This window comes from Rousettus aegyptiacus, unplaced genomic scaffold, assembly GCF_014176215.1.
Source record: "Rousettus aegyptiacus isolate mRouAeg1 unplaced genomic scaffold, mRouAeg1.p scaffold_m13_p_13, whole genome shotgun sequence".
In the NCBI taxonomy this organism is placed as follows: domain Eukaryota; kingdom Metazoa; phylum Chordata; class Mammalia; order Chiroptera; family Pteropodidae; genus Rousettus; species Rousettus aegyptiacus.
In genome coordinates, this window is record NW_023416288.1 from 43,306,571 (window position 1) to 43,323,752 (window position 17,182).

General features: G+C 51.0%; 1 protein-coding gene across 2 annotated transcripts in view; it reads right to left on the reverse strand.

Annotated features, from left to right (window-relative positions):
* DOCK4 (dedicator of cytokinesis 4) overlaps window positions 1-17,182 on the reverse strand; it is a 282,383-nt gene that overhangs the window by 77,228 nt on the left and 187,973 nt on the right. For both annotated transcript variants that reach the window (XM_036230498.1, XM_036230496.1), the window contains exons 18-25: window positions 14,496-14,593; window positions 14,303-14,386; window positions 14,029-14,129; window positions 11,947-12,028; window positions 11,023-11,193; window positions 8,865-9,057; window positions 3,408-3,535; window positions 1,467-1,601 (exon numbers count right to left, since the gene is read on the reverse strand). In XM_036230498.1, coding sequence (XP_036086391.1) covers window positions 1,467-1,601; window positions 3,408-3,535; window positions 8,865-9,057; window positions 11,023-11,193; window positions 11,947-12,028; window positions 14,029-14,129; window positions 14,303-14,386; window positions 14,496-14,593 — 992 coding nt within the window. The remainder of the gene's footprint in view (window positions 1-1,466; window positions 1,602-3,407; window positions 3,536-8,864; window positions 9,058-11,022; window positions 11,194-11,946; window positions 12,029-14,028; window positions 14,130-14,302; window positions 14,387-14,495; window positions 14,594-17,182) is intronic.

Below are 17,182 nucleotides of genomic sequence, written 5' to 3' on the forward strand. Positions count from 1 at the left end.
GGGTGCCAAATACTGCGTGTGTTTCCTAGCCACGCCCCTCTCACGGGCCCGGAGAGCTGGCTTTCACACAGCGAGGACACGGCATAGCTACTAATGGAGAGAAAGGCTTCACTTTATGTGATTTTCCTAAAATTCAGAACACTGGACAATCACCCCATCTGCCCTACCCCCAACTCCATCCACAGACCTGACTCACCGCTTCTCAAGTCTCTTAATTTGCAGTGGTTACTATACTGTGAAGGGTAAACTGTCGCACCTTCAAGCGCCCCAGGGAAACTCAGCACACGACCTGGTACCCACGTGTGGGTACCAAGCACTCCGAAAAACTGTTTTAGCCTTTGTCCTCAGGCAGTCCTTAAGCACGTGAACATTAGCTACGATTTTGTGCATTGGGCCGTTACAATTTTAAAAGTATGTTAGAGCCATGTTGCCAAGAAGCAGTAAAAATGGCGGTGTCGGAACTCTACGGAAGAAGCATCTTCTGCTTGGGGAGGGTTGAGGATATACATATGCCCACCCAGAAACAGCTGACCTTGGCGCGAGAGCCAGGGAGGGCTTTTTATTTGTCTAAGTAAAAACAAAAGTTATTTTCATCAGGGTCTAGGCAAACATTCTTAACACAGGGGTTTTAAAGTATACTACTTGTAAAAATAATGGCAAAAAAAAAAAAAAAAGCTGATATTTTGGTAAATAATCTATATGTGAAAACTACAGCATCTACTGACATTTCTGAAAATGATATTTGGAAGAATATTCTTAATTAGACTTAAAACATTTTTGGTCAACTGAATGTGAGTTTTAAATAGAAAATGATCTATCCATCCACACATCCATCCACACATCCATCTCGCTCTATACACACATACGCACATAAATACATATACTAATGTTATTAACGTTCTATAAATCATATTATATTAGACTTATAAAATAGTTGAGTTTGAAAGTACCTTAGAAATTACCCAAACTTTCTCACTTCATAGCTGAAGAAATTGAGTGCCTCCCCCCACCCCCCACCAAAAAACAAGGTTAAGCTCCTTACTAGTCGTAGAGGAAAATTCAGAATTAGAACTTAGGACTCCTGATTCACATCGCTCTGTTGCACTATTCTCACTTCCTTAAGCAATTGGATGGATGGAAACAGAATGAAGAGTCAGTCGTCAGGCTGACCGAGGATACGGAATCACAGGCTAATTCAAACCAGGCCAAGTGAAAGCTAACACTAAATGTGGCTTTCGGAAATTAGACACGTCTCAATCCGAGCTCTTTTCACACAGATGCTCCTTAGCCTTGTTCCTTGCTAAATGAAGGCGACCTCTCTGAGCCTGAGAGGCGCACGGGTCCCTCTCCAAGGACAGGCTTCCCAGACGCTCGCGGCAAGCCGCCCCCAACGTGAGGCACGCTTCGCCGAGCACGACCACGCTCTGCCCCCCCCCCCCCCCGCGCCCTCCGCTTTAAGGCCTTACGGTGACATCCTGGACCTGCAGGCGCATGGTGGCGCTGGCCGGCTGGGGCCGGCTGGTGGTCTCCAGCACCGTCCTCAGCAGGATGTCCAGCAGGCTGGCCACGATCACGTCTATCTCCTCCAACACGGACTTTTCCTTAAGAGAAAAAAATAACAACGTGTTCGGGAAATTGTGGCTTCATCTGTGTATTAATCTCTCATCACCAGAAAAAGAGCATTTTTCTAGCTCTAACTCGAGAGCTCAGACAGACCTGGAGCTCACCCGAGCCACCTGAGCAGGTGATCATCTCTTACACACAACAAAGGCATGAAGAGGTTAACAGCTGACCCACAAGGACGCGACCTGGCTGTGCGATGGGGACCTGGGCTACAGGTACAAAGGTGGGGTGACGCCCTGGGAAGCGCACCGGCTACGCCCCTGACACGGTGTGACCTTGGGCCGCCCAGTCTGCCTCCCGGGCCTGACTCCTCCCTGCAAGTCCCAGGCTCTAAAAGGCTGTGATTTCGTGACCCCAGATTGTGCTCACAATCACAGTCACATTGCTGAGTGACACAGGTCATTTTCCAAAACTCCATTTTCAGTGCAAATGACAAGTCCTAGAAAAAACGATTTTTAAAAAGACTCCTACGTGAAAAGATGAGCAAAACCCTTCAGTCTGGGTGACCGCCAGGAGCTACAGACTGGAGCTCACGTCAGCGGCCGTGGTAGGGGCCACTTGGGATTCTCATTACACCTGCCCAAGATGAAACTGCGTTTGAACGCTCCAAGGAGATTGCTTTCGCAAAAGCAATGTCTAGAGTTTGAGAACTTTTGGGCTGGGATTCTAGGACAAACTCTCTGACACTCATAAGAAAACTACCAAGACTTCCTCCTCAGAGCAGGTTCTCCTCTGAATTCAGGTCAAGTCCAACCACTGACCGCAACTTCCAAACTGAGGTGGAAGGTGGTTAAAAAGCCGCCTCCACCACCCCGCATCACTATGTTCGGTTTTCTGCAGGGAGCTCTCTCACCTCACTGCTCACTCTCAGCGGTTACGGTTTGCAGGAACATTCTAGCCGGGCACAGCGCAGCTACTCCTCATGGTACGAGGAACTTTTAAAGCAAAACTGACGCTCTCCCCCACTGCCGCCCGCTCCCGGATCAGCCTCGGGCCCGGGGCCGTGGGGACACGTGACTCCATGTCCCTCTCCCAGGCCAGTCGACACGCGCTGCCAGACCCTGCGTGCAGAAGCCGGGACAGAGGCATATGACTCTGGACTGACAGCTGCAGCGACAGACAGGTGCAGGACGCCCTTCACGGGCGGACTTCCCATCAGATCCCTAAGCCACGAACATGAATGAAGGCCACTGTTGTCCCCAGTCATAGGCCAATGTGTGATTTTTCTCTGTGTGCACTGGGATGTCTAATGCAGTGGCCTTGCGTCAAGCGGCAAGATTGCCGACGGAGACCCCCCGAAGCCACAGTGAGCTGAGAGGTTAGACGCCCCAGTCCCCTGGGTCTTTCCTTGGCTTCCGCGGTCTCCACGGGACCAGGTGTGAGGGCCAAGACCAAGCCCTGAGCAGCCCCGTCGGGCAGCGCTTCTCAAGACAGGCCCCCAAAGGGTTCGCTCTGTGAGCTGTGACTTATCCTTGCCACAGAGCCTTCATCATATCAAGATTAAAGACACGGGTGGGAGGCTTGGCGCATTCTAATTTTTCTAACCGAGGATTCGGTTTTTGAAATACAAGTTGAGGAAACCCAGGTTACTTGGGGTTACAGCAACCCCAGAGGTTTAAGAAAAAAAAAATCCTTCAGAAGAAAAGCAAAAAGCCCAACCCAGCTGGAAACAAGAGTGAGAGTCCCAGGGGGACCCTCGAGTGTGGTTACTCTGCAGACATCGAACATTTTATTTCCAGAAGCCGCTGGATGGGAGCGACACGCGACAGCCTCTGTTTACTCACGGAGCTGTTTTTCTTGATGAGACAAAACACGTTGCTGAGGATGCGCGCGCACATGATCAGGTCCTTCTGCTCCTGCAGGTGCATGTGCAGGTGCCGCAGCACGACGGGCAGCAGGATGTACCTGGAGTCTGGAGAGAGGGGCGGGGTCAGCGCCACCAGCCGGGGCCGGGGCCCCAGGGCCCCGCCCACGCGGGATGGGGCCCCGCCCACGCGGTAACCGTGACACCCCGAACGCGAACGCGGTGGATCCCGAATCGCGGCAGTTCCCACCCCCGGCCCACGATCCCCACATCCGACAGGCCCCGGCGCTTTTCCTGAAACCGTTTCGTTCCTCCTCCACAGGTCTACATGGCTCCCTTCTCCTGCTATTTCTTGATTTTCCGCTGAGACAGACCAGCTCATTCACCGACTCCCTACCATGGTGGATAGGATTGAGTTTATTTTTCCCTCTCTTTTTCCTTCTCAGCCTCTCGAAAGGGTTGAGTCATCATTTCTGGCTAAATTAACAACTTGCGTCTGCTGCCATCCTGACTTCCAACCCTTTGGACCCGATGAGACTTTTGTTCGTTGTTGTTAATCTCTCTCCAGAAGCTTTCAGGAACTTCTTCCCAGCCATTCAAAACGTCATGATTACGTTCCTTGCCTTGGCCCTTCCAATCCATAAACTCATACCCCTCAGCTCAGAGAATTCGCCTTGAATTATTTCTGAGATTATTTCCTTCCCTTTCATGCTTCTCTGTCCTTTTCTCGAATTTTTTAAGTCTTTGTGGCCAGCTCTCTGGGCAGTCCCCTTACTTTGTCCTTCCTTTACATGCTGTGGCATGTTTAATCTCCGAGAGGTCTGTCTGACTCCTGAGGCGGGCGTCGTGGCCGCGAGCCCTGTGCAATCACGCGGGTCCCCGTGTTCGCTCACAAGGGCCTCTCACTTGGCCTCATGCTCTGCTGCTGCCATCACGAAATGCGTAATAATTTTCAGACCCGAGGCCGCCCTTCCCAGTTACTTCTCTGCACGACCTCTTTTTACGCCTTTCCATCCTGTTTCACTAGTGCTCTGTCTCTCTGGGGGAAATCAGAGGCTTTTTTTTTTAATGTGTTTGTTTTATTTCCTCACTGAATTATCCTTTTCTTTAAGTTTGTTTTTTTCTTCATTGTGGTCTCTGCCTTTCACCTCAAAGCCTTTTTTCCCAGCACCTGGTCATCTTTCATCGTCTAGTCATTTTTGTCAGCGAGGCGCTGAAATGCTAACTAGAAAAATAGAACAACTCAGCCCAGGCGCTCAGGGCCTGTGAGACTTCCAGGGAGGAGCGTTACCCAGAAGTTTCATCGGGAGACCGCCAAATTTAAGAATCTGAGAGGTCTTCTCTTGGGCTGGTCAGTTTCTCTACGGAGGAAACAGCCGCCCTCCTCCGTGGGGACCACATGCCCATCATCTTTAGTAACTAGAGATCGAGAAAGGACGTGGCTGCCAGGCCTCTCTGTGCAATGTTGAGGCCCTGTCGGGGAGTAGGGGGGGGGGGCTCCTGCACCCAGACACAGCCCGTTCGCTTTCTCCAGAGAGCAAACCCCCTACTTTTTCTGAAACAGAGGAGGGGGAGGAGTGAGGCAGGATGCTAACCATTCCTTTTCAAGCTTTTAAAACCCATTTTCCTATTTCCAGCACCCTTAACCTTCAGAGATACCTGGCATCTTGAGCTCCTGACCCTTCCCGAAGCCCCTGAGCCATCTGCGGTGTTGTGCAAAGCGAGTGGCCCCCTGGCTCCCACCCGCCCGACAGGCCTGCCTGCCTCCGAGTCTCCTGCTCTGCTCTCAGCTGCCGCCCATCCTTGTGAAATCCGTGAGCCCCTCAGAGGTGTCCTCATGTCCTCTCCCATTCTTCTGAACTGGTGAACTTACACCTTTTCAGAAAAAAAAAAAATCCCCTGACCGCAGATGCAAAAACCTTTTCAAAATTTTAGCAAATCAATCCCAGCGACACAGAAGTGTTACTCCATGACCGGATGAAGTGACTGTGTAACATCTGAAAAATCATATTCGTTCGTATACCTTCCCCAGGGAAGAATGACAGATACAGTTGATTCTTGTCACTCATGGCAGTTAAGCTATAAAAAGTTGCAGGGAACAATGAAAAGGCGAATACCGAATCATTTCTCTTAGGGGAAAGACACACCTGTACAGATCTCGCATGCACTGCAATCTTACATCCCAAAAGCAACCTGTCCAGATAGATTCTTTCTTTATTTTATAAAGTTCGTAAGTGCTAAGTGAATTTCCTGAGGCCACCTCATTAACAGGGGCCAGATTTGGGATTCCTGCTGTCACCTGGCCCCTGGGCGAGAGCTCGTTACCCTGCACTGTCCCCTCCCCCCCAACACACACACCCGTGATCTCTGTACGAGGGTGGAAGTGAACGCTGAGCACCTCAGCTGGGGATGTGTGCACCCTACAACTCAAATTTTTCGCTCCTCTGTGCATGTCCATGAACAACTGCAAAGAGCCACAAGTATCAATCTGGGGGAGGTTAAGTATTCAGACAAAGACATTACAAGATCAGAAAACTACAGCTTGATACCTCTCAACAGAGATGCAAAAACCTTAGAATATTTTATCAAAATCAACCTAGTTTGATATATATATATATATATATATACACACACATGCACACATATATATATTCACATAACACTATTATTAAATTGAGTTTATCCTAGGAACGTAAGATTTAACAATTAAAAATCAATCGATCAATGCGATTTGTGGTATTAGCAATAGATGTAGGAAAAAAATGTGTAAAATCGAGCCTCCATTCATGATAAAAACTGCCAAGAAGCCAAGAACAGAAGGTAATTTCCTCAAACGGTTACAGGGCATTAGTGAAATGCCTGTGTTTAGCTAACATAATGCTTAATGGTGAAAGACTGAATGCTTCCGCCTCACGATAAAAAATAAGGCAAGGAGGGACAATTTCACATACTCGATTTGACACGGCCTTGGATTCCTAGCCAGTATAGTCAGGTACATGCACAGGTAAAAGGATATCTGATTCTGCATCCTAAAGGAAATCATAAGGAACTGGAACAGGCATCCCCTGGGCAGACGCCTTGACCAGTGTTCGCCTGATTTGTTGGCCATGAGGTTCGAGCCTCCATTTCTGTTCATTTCCGCTGCCGAGCGGCCAGCACGAGGGTGTGTGGCCGTGGGCTCACCATCAGGGCGAACCCCGTGAGTCACAGGCATGCCTCCCCTCAAGAAAATGATCGGAGAAGAGTAAACCCCAAATTTGTGAAATGATTCATTGCAGGCTTCCTTAATACAGTCAGCCCGACCAGGGAAATGTAACACCGATCTATAAGTCAATTACTTGACAAAAAGAACCAGGAAAAGAAACGGAAAGCTTAAATGACAGGAGACTCTGCCTAGAGATGTTTAATTAGAAAGGAAGACAGTTTACCTGATACGTTCCCGCAGCCAGTGGGATTTGATTTCTAGAAATGCAATTTGCAACCAACTGTTAGGAAAATAGCTACTGCGGAAAAGTCAGTCAGGTAGACGAATAATTAGTGTGTGGCGTCTAGAAGAAGAAATCTGTGACCACCTGGCCTGCGGATCTGCCTTTTCTCCATTTCCGGGGCAATGTCAGCCAATGCCAATGGCAGACGCGGTGGGTAAATGCCAAACACGCTGACTGGTTAAAATGCTAATTCTCGCCTTTAAAAGAAAACACCTGAACTCGTCCACAGACTCCAAAATAAGAAAGCCCGCAGGTGGGGCAAACGCGGCTTTGCCGTGTGCTTCCCAGCGGCACCTGCTGGGGAGGCTCTCTCGGGGGAGGCTCGGCGCGCGCACACGCCGGGCTCTGCCCTGGACGCCCCGCACAGGGACACAGCCCCGCGGACAGCGGCGAGCAGCGTCCTGAGTCTCTGCCCCGCGGACCGCGCGGCGGGGAGCGTGCGGCCCTCAGCCCGCCGCAGCCGGGGCCTGCTCCCGCAACGCCCTGCGCCCCGCCCCGCAGGTCTGCGCTGTGCCTCTCGCCCCCTCCAGGGAGGCCTAAGCTGCCTGTTCTCATGAGCTGAGCCACGGCCCTGGGTGCGAGCCACGCTGTCCCCTTAGCCACAGGCCGGGACTTCCTGCCCTGTCCCGTGACTCCATCTGCGGAGCCTGCCACCTGCATGCACGGCACGTCTCCCCTTCCGTCCGACACCCCATCTCCCAACGGGACAGCTGCGCCCCGTCAGCCACGGCGCAGAGGGGCAGCGTCTAAACACCTCTCCAAGAAATACTGTTTCTCCGGGATGAGATGGGTTTTTATGGGGAGAAATGGAACTTACTTTTATACTATTTGAAACATTGTTTATTACAGAAAATAAAAAAAAAAAAACATACTAACGGTCTATCACCAGAAAAAATATTAACCATGATAAATTCCTTCAATGGAATCCTTTACAACAATAAGCAAGGGAAAGAGCTATAGCTACATCTAGTGTACCAGGGATAAGTATGACAGCGTGATCTTAGCCGAGAAAGCCCTCTACAGAATGACATACAACACAATGTCGCATGAAGACTACAAGATGCAAAAGTACTATATTTTTATATCTACGTAATAAAGGCATAGAAAATAGGAACGGAAGTCTCAGAAAGTGGGATTTCTCTGAAGGAAATGAATATACACAGTAGGGCCCGGGTGTACCTATAATGATGAATTTCTAAATCAAAGACCTAAAGTAAATATTTGATGTTAAGATTTGTTAACTATTTACTCATATTATGTTCTAGTCTTGTCTGTATGTCAAAAATGTTTTACAATAAAAGAATGTGAAAAAAGGTTTGTTTACCATATTTAAACCCCTATTTCAAAAATATTATACACACATATGCGTTCATATGGAAAGATAATTCTCAATAGAATATTTTTTTAAATTTCATAATACTGATAGAAACCTCTTCAACTCTATAATGAGATTATATTTAATGTCAGGAAAAACTAGAAGAAAACAGGAAACAATGGGATTTAATAGCAGATATGACAAAATCAATTTAGTAACTGCTAAATTAGTCACTTGCCACTAGCGTAAAATAACAAAGAACAATCCATCAAAACCCTCACTCAGTTTCAGAGCACAAATCAACAGAAAACGTTCAAGAGAAAAACAAGGATCCAATCGGGCCCCTTTAAGCATCTCTGGAAGAAAACGCTAAGTTCTGTCGAACATAAAAAAGAAATAAAATCTGTAACGAGAAGGCACGTCCTACCCCACAACTGGTTGTGGTCGGAAGTCATAATTCCATCGTCAGGGTTTCCATTCTCTCTAGAAATAAAGTTTTGATAGCCCTGTCTTTGCACCGGGCTCCTCGATAACTTTTTTCTACCATCGACCACACGCGGCTTTGGAGAAGGCGGATTCCAGCCTCCTTCCTGGAGCCGCTGCTGCAGCCCCGAGGCCGGGACACGGCGCCCACCTGGGTTGGTGTAGAGCTGGCTCTCCACCGTCTTGCTGATGCACTGCAGTTTCACCTCGTGCAGCGCGTCGTCCACGTGCATGATGGCCGGCAGGCTGCCCAGAGTGTCCTGGACCACGCTGGCCACCTCCCGGACGTCGAAGAGCTTCAGCAGCTCCGAGTACACGGCGGGGAAGGAGCTCAGAAACGCGGCCTGCACAGGAAGCAGTTCACGTCAGCCGGCTCCCGGGCGTGCGCTGAGCCACGCGCCGGGAGCTGCGAAAAGCCTAAGTGTGAAGCGGCGGCAAATTTCTGAGCGATGGGACAACCAATGTCGAATACGTCTGGCGCCTAAAGCTAAAAGGTTTGAGTTAAAAAAATAAAGAAACAAAGGTGTCGCGAAAGAGGACAATTTGTTGAAACCTGCAAAGGTGTAACATAATAAAAACTGGGAAATTTGGAAAATCTCTGACATTAGCAAAGTGAATGGCAAAAAAAAAAAGTCCACGGAATCAAATTCCTGCGTGATCGAATGCTCGGCTAAGCCCAGCAAGATCCACATGTATGTTTCATTTCCTTTTTGGAGAAGCTTTCTGAAGGACACATTTAAATCTCATTTACCCTTAAAAACCAAACACATTAATTCCCTACAGCAATTTATGATTAAAGGAAAAAAATAAATAAATAAAATAAACCAGGGCCGGGCATGAGAAGACCTAAATTATATGTAGTGCTCGCCTGGCCTCTAATCAACTCTGTGACCTTGAACGAGTCATTTTCGTCTCCTGGGCTTTGGTTTTGTCATCTGTAAAAGGAAAAGGTCATTAGAACAACCCCTTGGGCTGCTTCAAGATTGACTTTAACCCCAGAACTGTGTGCACTAAGAAAAACATTCATGATGTAAAGAAAGAAACTTGATCATCATTTTTTAAGGGGGAAAAAAACATCAAGCCCTAAGGGGCACGCTTCCAGTACGGACTCGGACCACGTCAAAACAAACACGGTCTTCAGGATTCCACAGAGAGAGGCCAAGGGAAGGACAGGTCTCAGCGGGGCGGGAGACCCGTGTTCCTAGCGCCCGAGACTGAGGGCTTCGCTGGTTCACTCATGACATCCAACCCCGCTGAGACCAGGTTGAGTCTGCATGTGCTCACGATTCAAACTCGGAATCAAATTCAAATTCACAGAGTTTGGTATTTATCGATACAGTTGCAGCAAAAATATCTAGAAGAGCCAGGACCTGTTTTTGATGCTAGAATCATCCATAAGCTTATGGATGATTCTAGCATCCATAAGCTTATGGATGATTCTAGCATCAAAAACAGGTCCTGTGTTCTTTTTGAATCTTAAAAATGTTGGATTTACTGGAATGAATTTAAAATTAACAACTTGGTACTCACTGTTAAAAACTATATTTATGTAACCTTCATTTCACTCTGCACAGAGTTGAGTCATACAGATAAAGTTAAAAAAACAAATGATCCCAGCTTTCCTATTACTGAAAAGTCAACTCAATCGATTTTCCTCAGGAGTCCTTTAATTTATCCATTAATTCTTTATTTATACCTCTTCAAAAAAAAAAAAAAAAGCATTTGAATGCCTCTGCAGTATGTGATACACATATTAAAAAAGATAAAGGAACACACATCTTGTGATGAGGGCCGAGAGACAGTTGTACCGGAATATCTAAGCTAAGGAATTTCACTGGGGAAAAAAAAAGTTCAATTTCATTTTGACCTTCCTGACAGCAAAGAAAAAGAGAGACAATTATTCAGAATTTGGGGAGGGTCATGGGCCTCAAGGCCTCCTGTCATTCCTCTTCCTCTCTTGGAGTTCCCGGGAAAACCAGTCGAGCGACCGGCCTCGGGGAACCGGGGAACCGCGGCGCCCCTCTCCGCGGGGCGAACCGGCCGCACGCACGAGTGACAGGAACGGGGCCTGACCGGGCACAGCCACGGGCTTCCGCTCGGGGTGGGGGCGGTCTCGGCTGGCACCGGACCGGGGGACCACAGCTTTTTGGGGTTGTTATTTTTGTTTGTTTGTTTGTTTGTTGTTAAGTCTATTCACACGGCGAAGCCACAGGTCCCGGCTGGAGCTCGGGCTGCCCTGAGGCTGCCGCGTAGAAACGACCGCGCTGTGCTCCTTGTTCCGCTACTCGACAGCGAGGACGCGAACTCACCTGGGACTGGGAGAGCGCCCCCGACCCCTTGCTCTCCTGCGAGAGGAAGAAGCGCACAGACAGGAGCAGCTCCTGGATGCAGCGGCGGAACTCCTCCTCGTTCTGGCCGCCGGTGGCCAGCGAGAACAGCCTCCGCGACTGCACGATGTACTTGAAAATGTACTCCTGCGCCTTCAACACACAAAAGCACGGCTCCTCTGTAATTCTCCAGAGGGGTGAGCGCCATTTCTGATGCTCAGAGGTTTCAAATCTTAGTCAACTAGAGAGCCTGGTTTTCCCAAATGATTCTGCTTGGCCAGTAAATACTCTTGCCACTCAGTATTTGACCTTCGGTCAGACCAAAATGATGCATTTATAATGAACAGAACGCGCCCTTGTCTGTCATCTGCCGACACAGCAGAGGTGACCAGGGCAGTCCTGGGCAGTCCCTCAAGAACCACACTCCCCGAAGATGCTTGCGAGTACGGCGTCAGCATCCTCCCACCCCACCGAGCACGCGGGGCACAGCGGCGGGGCCACTTAAACCACCAGGCCCAGCGAAGCCTCAGGCTCCCTCACTGTGACCCCTGCTGCGCCGCCCAATTCTCTCTGAAAATTTAGGACAAAAGGTTCTCCATGGGCTCTGACAGGTGACAGATGCAGAGCCAGGAGTGGCCAGCCACAGTTTTCTCCCTCCTGCCATGGCGAGATGGCACTTTAGGGGTCGCAGAGGCCAGAGCAGTGAGGAGCCCCCCACCCCACCCCCAGTAGGCTCCGCTGGGCGGGCCTGGCAAAGATCCTCTGGAGCGGGCATCAGCAGGAGCAGCCATGAAGTGAGAAAGCTTCTAGACCTGTCGGGTCACGGCCTGGCACTGCCGCCCACCCCCCCCTCCCCCACCAAGGGGAGCCACCCGCTGGGCCACCACCCTGCTGGCCGCCTGGTACCTTCAGCACCTCCTGGATGTGCTCCTGCCGCTCCACCTCCGTTATCCTGTCCACGTACCACTTGAGCACTTTGATGAGGTCCCTGAAATGCGGGAGAAAAGGGCAGAAGGGAGCGCTGGGCTCGTTCTCGGGGAAACGCCCACGAGTCGCTTCCCCGCGCCACGCGGAGGCCGCTCCTCCCATCCGCGGCCACCATCCCGGTCCCCACTGCACGTCCCCACGGCACGCGGCTGCACCTGCGCACGGCCGCCCCCGCCCGGAGCTGCGGAGAGGAAGGCCACCCGCTGCCGCCGCCGCTGCCCGGGCCCGGCGCAGCCCGCGGGCCCTGCCGCTCCAGACGCGCTTCGGGGCGCGTGAAGGCACAGGTCAAAGGGCGCCGGCCGAGCGAGGGCCTGGCCGCGGCGCGGACACCTGCCGCCGGGGATTCCGTCCCCGGCGACCATGGAAACAATGCACGACACTCTCTGCCGGAGGAAGAGGGGGCACGGGAGGGCGGAGGCAGCACGCCCCACCTCGGGCCGCGCGCCCCGGATGCACCGAGCCAGGTTGCCGGGGCCGGGGGCCTCCATATGAGAAGCTCCAGAAAGGCCGGGTTTGTTTTCTTACAAACCGGAAATTGACTGAACACTCTCCCGCTTCCCAAAGCCGTGCAGCCTTTAGCTAGGGTCAGCTCCTGGTTCCCAGGGCACAGAGCGGGGCTCTACAGCGCCCCCTTTCCTCCCGGCCGGGGAGAACGCGCGGGGTGCCAGCAGGGGGCGCTGCCGAGAGCGCCACACTGAGGACGGCGGGTGGGGGCACCTTTCTGCCCACCCACCGCCCACCCACCACCCCAGCTCATCCCACCGGCTTTCTCTGGCTGTGGGGACCGATTAGCCAAACTGAAACTTTAGACGCCCCTGCTGTCCAGCTTCCACTGACGACTTCACCCAGAAGCGGTGACCCGCTCATGCCAGGCCCATGCTGGAGGCCAAGCGGCTGGCCTGGACCCACCGTCAAAGCTACCCCAGCTGCTCCCCAGCTGTTGCACCTTCTGCAGAAATCACACTGACGGAGGCTCAGGCCCGGCAGAAATAACTCGTGCGCTTACAGGCTGCGGGCATACGTCTCAATGTGCCCTGAAAGGGGAGGCCCGAAGTAACGGGGTCCAATGTCCCCCTAAGGACCACCTTTTACATATCCCATAGATGGGATACGCATGGGATACACATCCCAGACTCCGGTGGGGGGATGTGGGGGCGCCTAAACCCTGGCTGACTTCATGCTCTTTTAACAGATCTCTGGGACCAGACGATGGTGCACGTACGCATCCACGGGGCCTGAAGATATAAGGTGGAAACGTGGGCAGAGCAGCAGGAACGGTAGTGGAATGTCGGGGTGCACTTCAGGGCTGCATGCAGCAGAGCCCAAGACTGGGAAAATGTACAGGACAGAAGAGGGAAGCTGGCTGACTTCCGGCGAGCATCGGCTGGGCCGCACGGAGACGGGCACCCGCTGACGCGCGTCCGAGTCACTCGCTTCAGCATCACTTGCACAATCCCAGCTGGCGGGAGGGGACGAGCGGTTAGAATGGCCGCTGGCATCACGGGGCAGAGCCCGGCGAGCGCACGAGTCCAGGGCCCGGGTCTTTACGTTATCAGCACATGTAGCGCCTGCCTGGCGGGCAGTCAGCACTCGGTCAATGTTAACAGAAAAAGGAATGAATCACTTTAAAATGTGCGGTCTTAGAGACACCTAGAACCATCAAGGAGCAAGGTGATTCCATGGGGCTATTGGCAGCCGAAGCGAAATAGCGACATTTCAGACCCGAGACCATCAAGTGAAATAGAGACGGGAAGAAAATGTTCTCCATTTTAGGTTTCAGGAGTAGAAATCAGGAAATTCTCTTTTCATTCTTTTGATTGAAATAAATTCTAGCCATTAGAAAAAAGTGGGGAAGGAAGGAAGATACGGCCTCAAGAGCCACTTCGGTGGCTGTGCTTAATTTCCTCGTACGCTCCTTTCTAAGTTTCCCACACAGCTGGTTCCGCTTAGAAAAGCTCCAAAGAACCCGCTTCTAAACCAATTACGAGAGAAGGGCCTTACCTGTACGCCAGTGCCCCAGCAAAATGGCTCTCGATGTAAGTGTCCATTACGGGTTTAAAATGATGAAATTTGCTATCTTGCAGGAGATTTATTATGTGAACCTAAAAAGAAAATTGAGCTTTATAAAATCGAAGGCAAACCACGGTTTTTTTTGTTGCTGTTCTTTTTAAGTGAAGTCTCATGGTGTTAGGCATACATTTCTCAAACTGCCTGAAGGGACTCAAGATTGAGAGACAAAATGGTTACGAGATAATTTAAGCTAATTTAAACTCACCAAAGAATCAAACACTTTGGATCCATACTTTTGGGAATTTTCGTCTAAAATTCCAAATAAGGTATCCAGTGTATCCTGCAGAAACTGTTAGATAAAGAAGAAGTCAGTGAACCCATAACATCGTCTGTCCTTCCCGTGCAAACACTCTTTACCCCACGATTTGCCGAGAGAGCGGCAGTAAAGCGGCAAGTACCTTCACTATCTCTGAGCCATCGATTTCTTTTAATTTGGAGAGACAGCCTGTGATCTTGTCCGGGTGGGTTCTCCATTTCAAAAGATCAAGCATATCGCCTTTCCAAACAGAACAGAAAATCGATCTCAGTAGAGAGCAGACTGGCACACTGACGTGTTCTCCCAGTTACACGAGCTGCTCCCCTGCCCGGCCGCCCACACCGGAAGCCCCCGCAGACAACGATCGGCCCTCTGAGATTTACTACAGGGAATTCCAGTCGTCTCACTCCCCAGTGCTCTCTGCTCTCGGCTTGCACACTCCTACTCGGCCTTCGGTTCTCAGGTGAGCTGCCGCTTCATCCGGGAGCTTCTCCCGAAGTCTCTAGCCTGAGCCGACTGCCCGTCCTGTGTGCTCCTACCCGGCAGCAGCGACAGCTGCTCTCTGCCCCGACTAGCCCGGACACTCCAAGACAATCGGCCCGCGCCAGGAGTGACCCTGTCACATTGCCGGCGCCCAGAGCAGAGCAGGCAGCTGACAAATATTTGTCGAATAATTTTCTGCCTCCTGCCAATAAAATGGGAGTCTCCTGCGGACTGGGGACCTGCGTTATTCGCCAATCCCACCCGGCGGGGAAAGTCTCCACGATGTGACCCACACCTGGCAGGACCGGAAGGTTCCTCCATGATGGTGACAAGCCCAGGTAAGGGTCAGATCACTGGGTCCGAGGGCAAGTTCCTGAACTCCATGGCTGTCGTCCATCCCAGACTCTGGGCAAGCTCGGGGCTCGGCCCTTCGATTTCCTCCCTTCCTAAGCGAACAGCACGTGGGCCCTCAACTGGTGAGGGACAGGAGGGGACCTAGCCCTCCTGCAGGGGACCCAGGGGGCTGGCCTCCCAGTACTCAGAGGGGCTGAGAGACCAGACAGGCCCAGAAGAGAGGAGGGAGGGCTTCACATGGCAAAATCACTTAAAAGTGCATGATTCGGGAAAAACCCAAAGGGGACTTGCTGAGAGACAGACCGACACGGAAACAAAACTCCCAAATGTCAAAAACCAAAGAAATTGAGGAAGTGGTTATGATAAGAAAGGAAATATGTAGTAAATAGAGATGGGGGGAAAAAAAAACCAGGAGAAAGGAGAAGCGATCTCCACCCATGCCAGATTCAAGAGACGAACTTCACAAAGGACTTAATCATAAGAAACGTGGTCACAGAAACGTCTACCTACAACAAACGGGGACACAAGGAGGAGGAGGATTTAGAATTAGAACAAGAAGGGACAGCCAAAAACGCTGACTTCGAAAAAGAGACATGATGTTTTCCTAACGGGAAAACCTGAACGTGTTGAATGTTCACGTCTGGCTCAGGTACGACTGAGACCTTTACAAAGGACTGGTCATATTCAGAACATTCGCCACTCCCACAGTGAGCCCCGCCTGCTGCCCCCCCCCCCAGTTCCTGCTTCCTGCACCCTACTTCCTGCACCCTACTTCCGGATGTCTCCCTCCCTGGCCGTCTCCTCCATTATCCCCAGGGCATCTCCCCCCCCCCATTCACGCTCCACATCCCACTCCTCCACCATCTCTTTGCCCTCGTCCCCGAAGGCCACCACAGCCGTGGCCAGGGCACTGCCCAGTGCAAGGAGTAGAGAGTGTGCAGAGGAAGGTGACTCTGCGGGCAACACAGGGGGACAGTGGCAGAGGCCGCAGCGGGAAACCGGGCACAGGGCTCCCGCCAGCAGAGCTGGGAACCGGACGGCGGTGGTCCAGACAGGTCGGGCCGGGGCTGCCCATCTTTCCTGCACGAGGTCTTGTGCATCTCTAGATGGCTCGTTAGGGACCAAAAGGAAGAGGAAAGTCGTTTGTCCGTCTGGACGTAACTGGTCATGCATGCCAACTACTCAGAGGCGAGTCAAAACTGTCATCTCTAGGTCTCCATATTAGCCATCTGAAGCCGCATTGGTGGCCCATTAGGAGCCATGACCTACTACTGAAAGTGTGAATTTTATACACTCCACTCAATAATCACATAAGCGTACACTGCACACCCAACCTGCGCAGAGCTGTGAAACAGGTGGACAACACGATCCCTACTCTTTTTTTAAAAAAACCACAATCTCAGGAAGAAACTGAATGAGCCAACCATTACCGGGAGAAGAAGGGCATTTGGAGAAATCAGTAAGTGTACAATTGTTACACTAAATTTTAGTCTTGTTTTTATTTTTTTCTTAACTTTTTAAAAACTTGTGTGTAATAGCCCAAAGAAGCTAACAAAAAAGTAACATAATTCCTTCCCTGATCCCTGCTCTTAAGAAGCTTGAAGTATCTGCTGGGTCTGGCAATCCCAGGGGTCCGGCAGAGTGCTCTGGCCTCGGTGCGCTACACATGAGCGATGCTGGAGGCTGGGTGACATCAAGCGACATCGGCAGACGGACGCACGTCGGGAATCCCGATATGCAAATCTGCTCGAGGAAACAGTTCCTGGAGACCCTGTCGCTCACTAAATGCCCAACTGAGATGAAATGAGATCTGCACATTTTCCAAGTTGAGCAAAATGAATACAAAGCAATTTAATTCCAATTTGGAACTGGATTACGTCTACACAGAGATGTGTGTCTAGCATGCAAATTGCAGGAAAATCAACTAAGAAAAGGAAGTTCCTCCTTCCCATCTCTTTGAAGCACACCATTCATCTCCTGGCTCATTTTAAG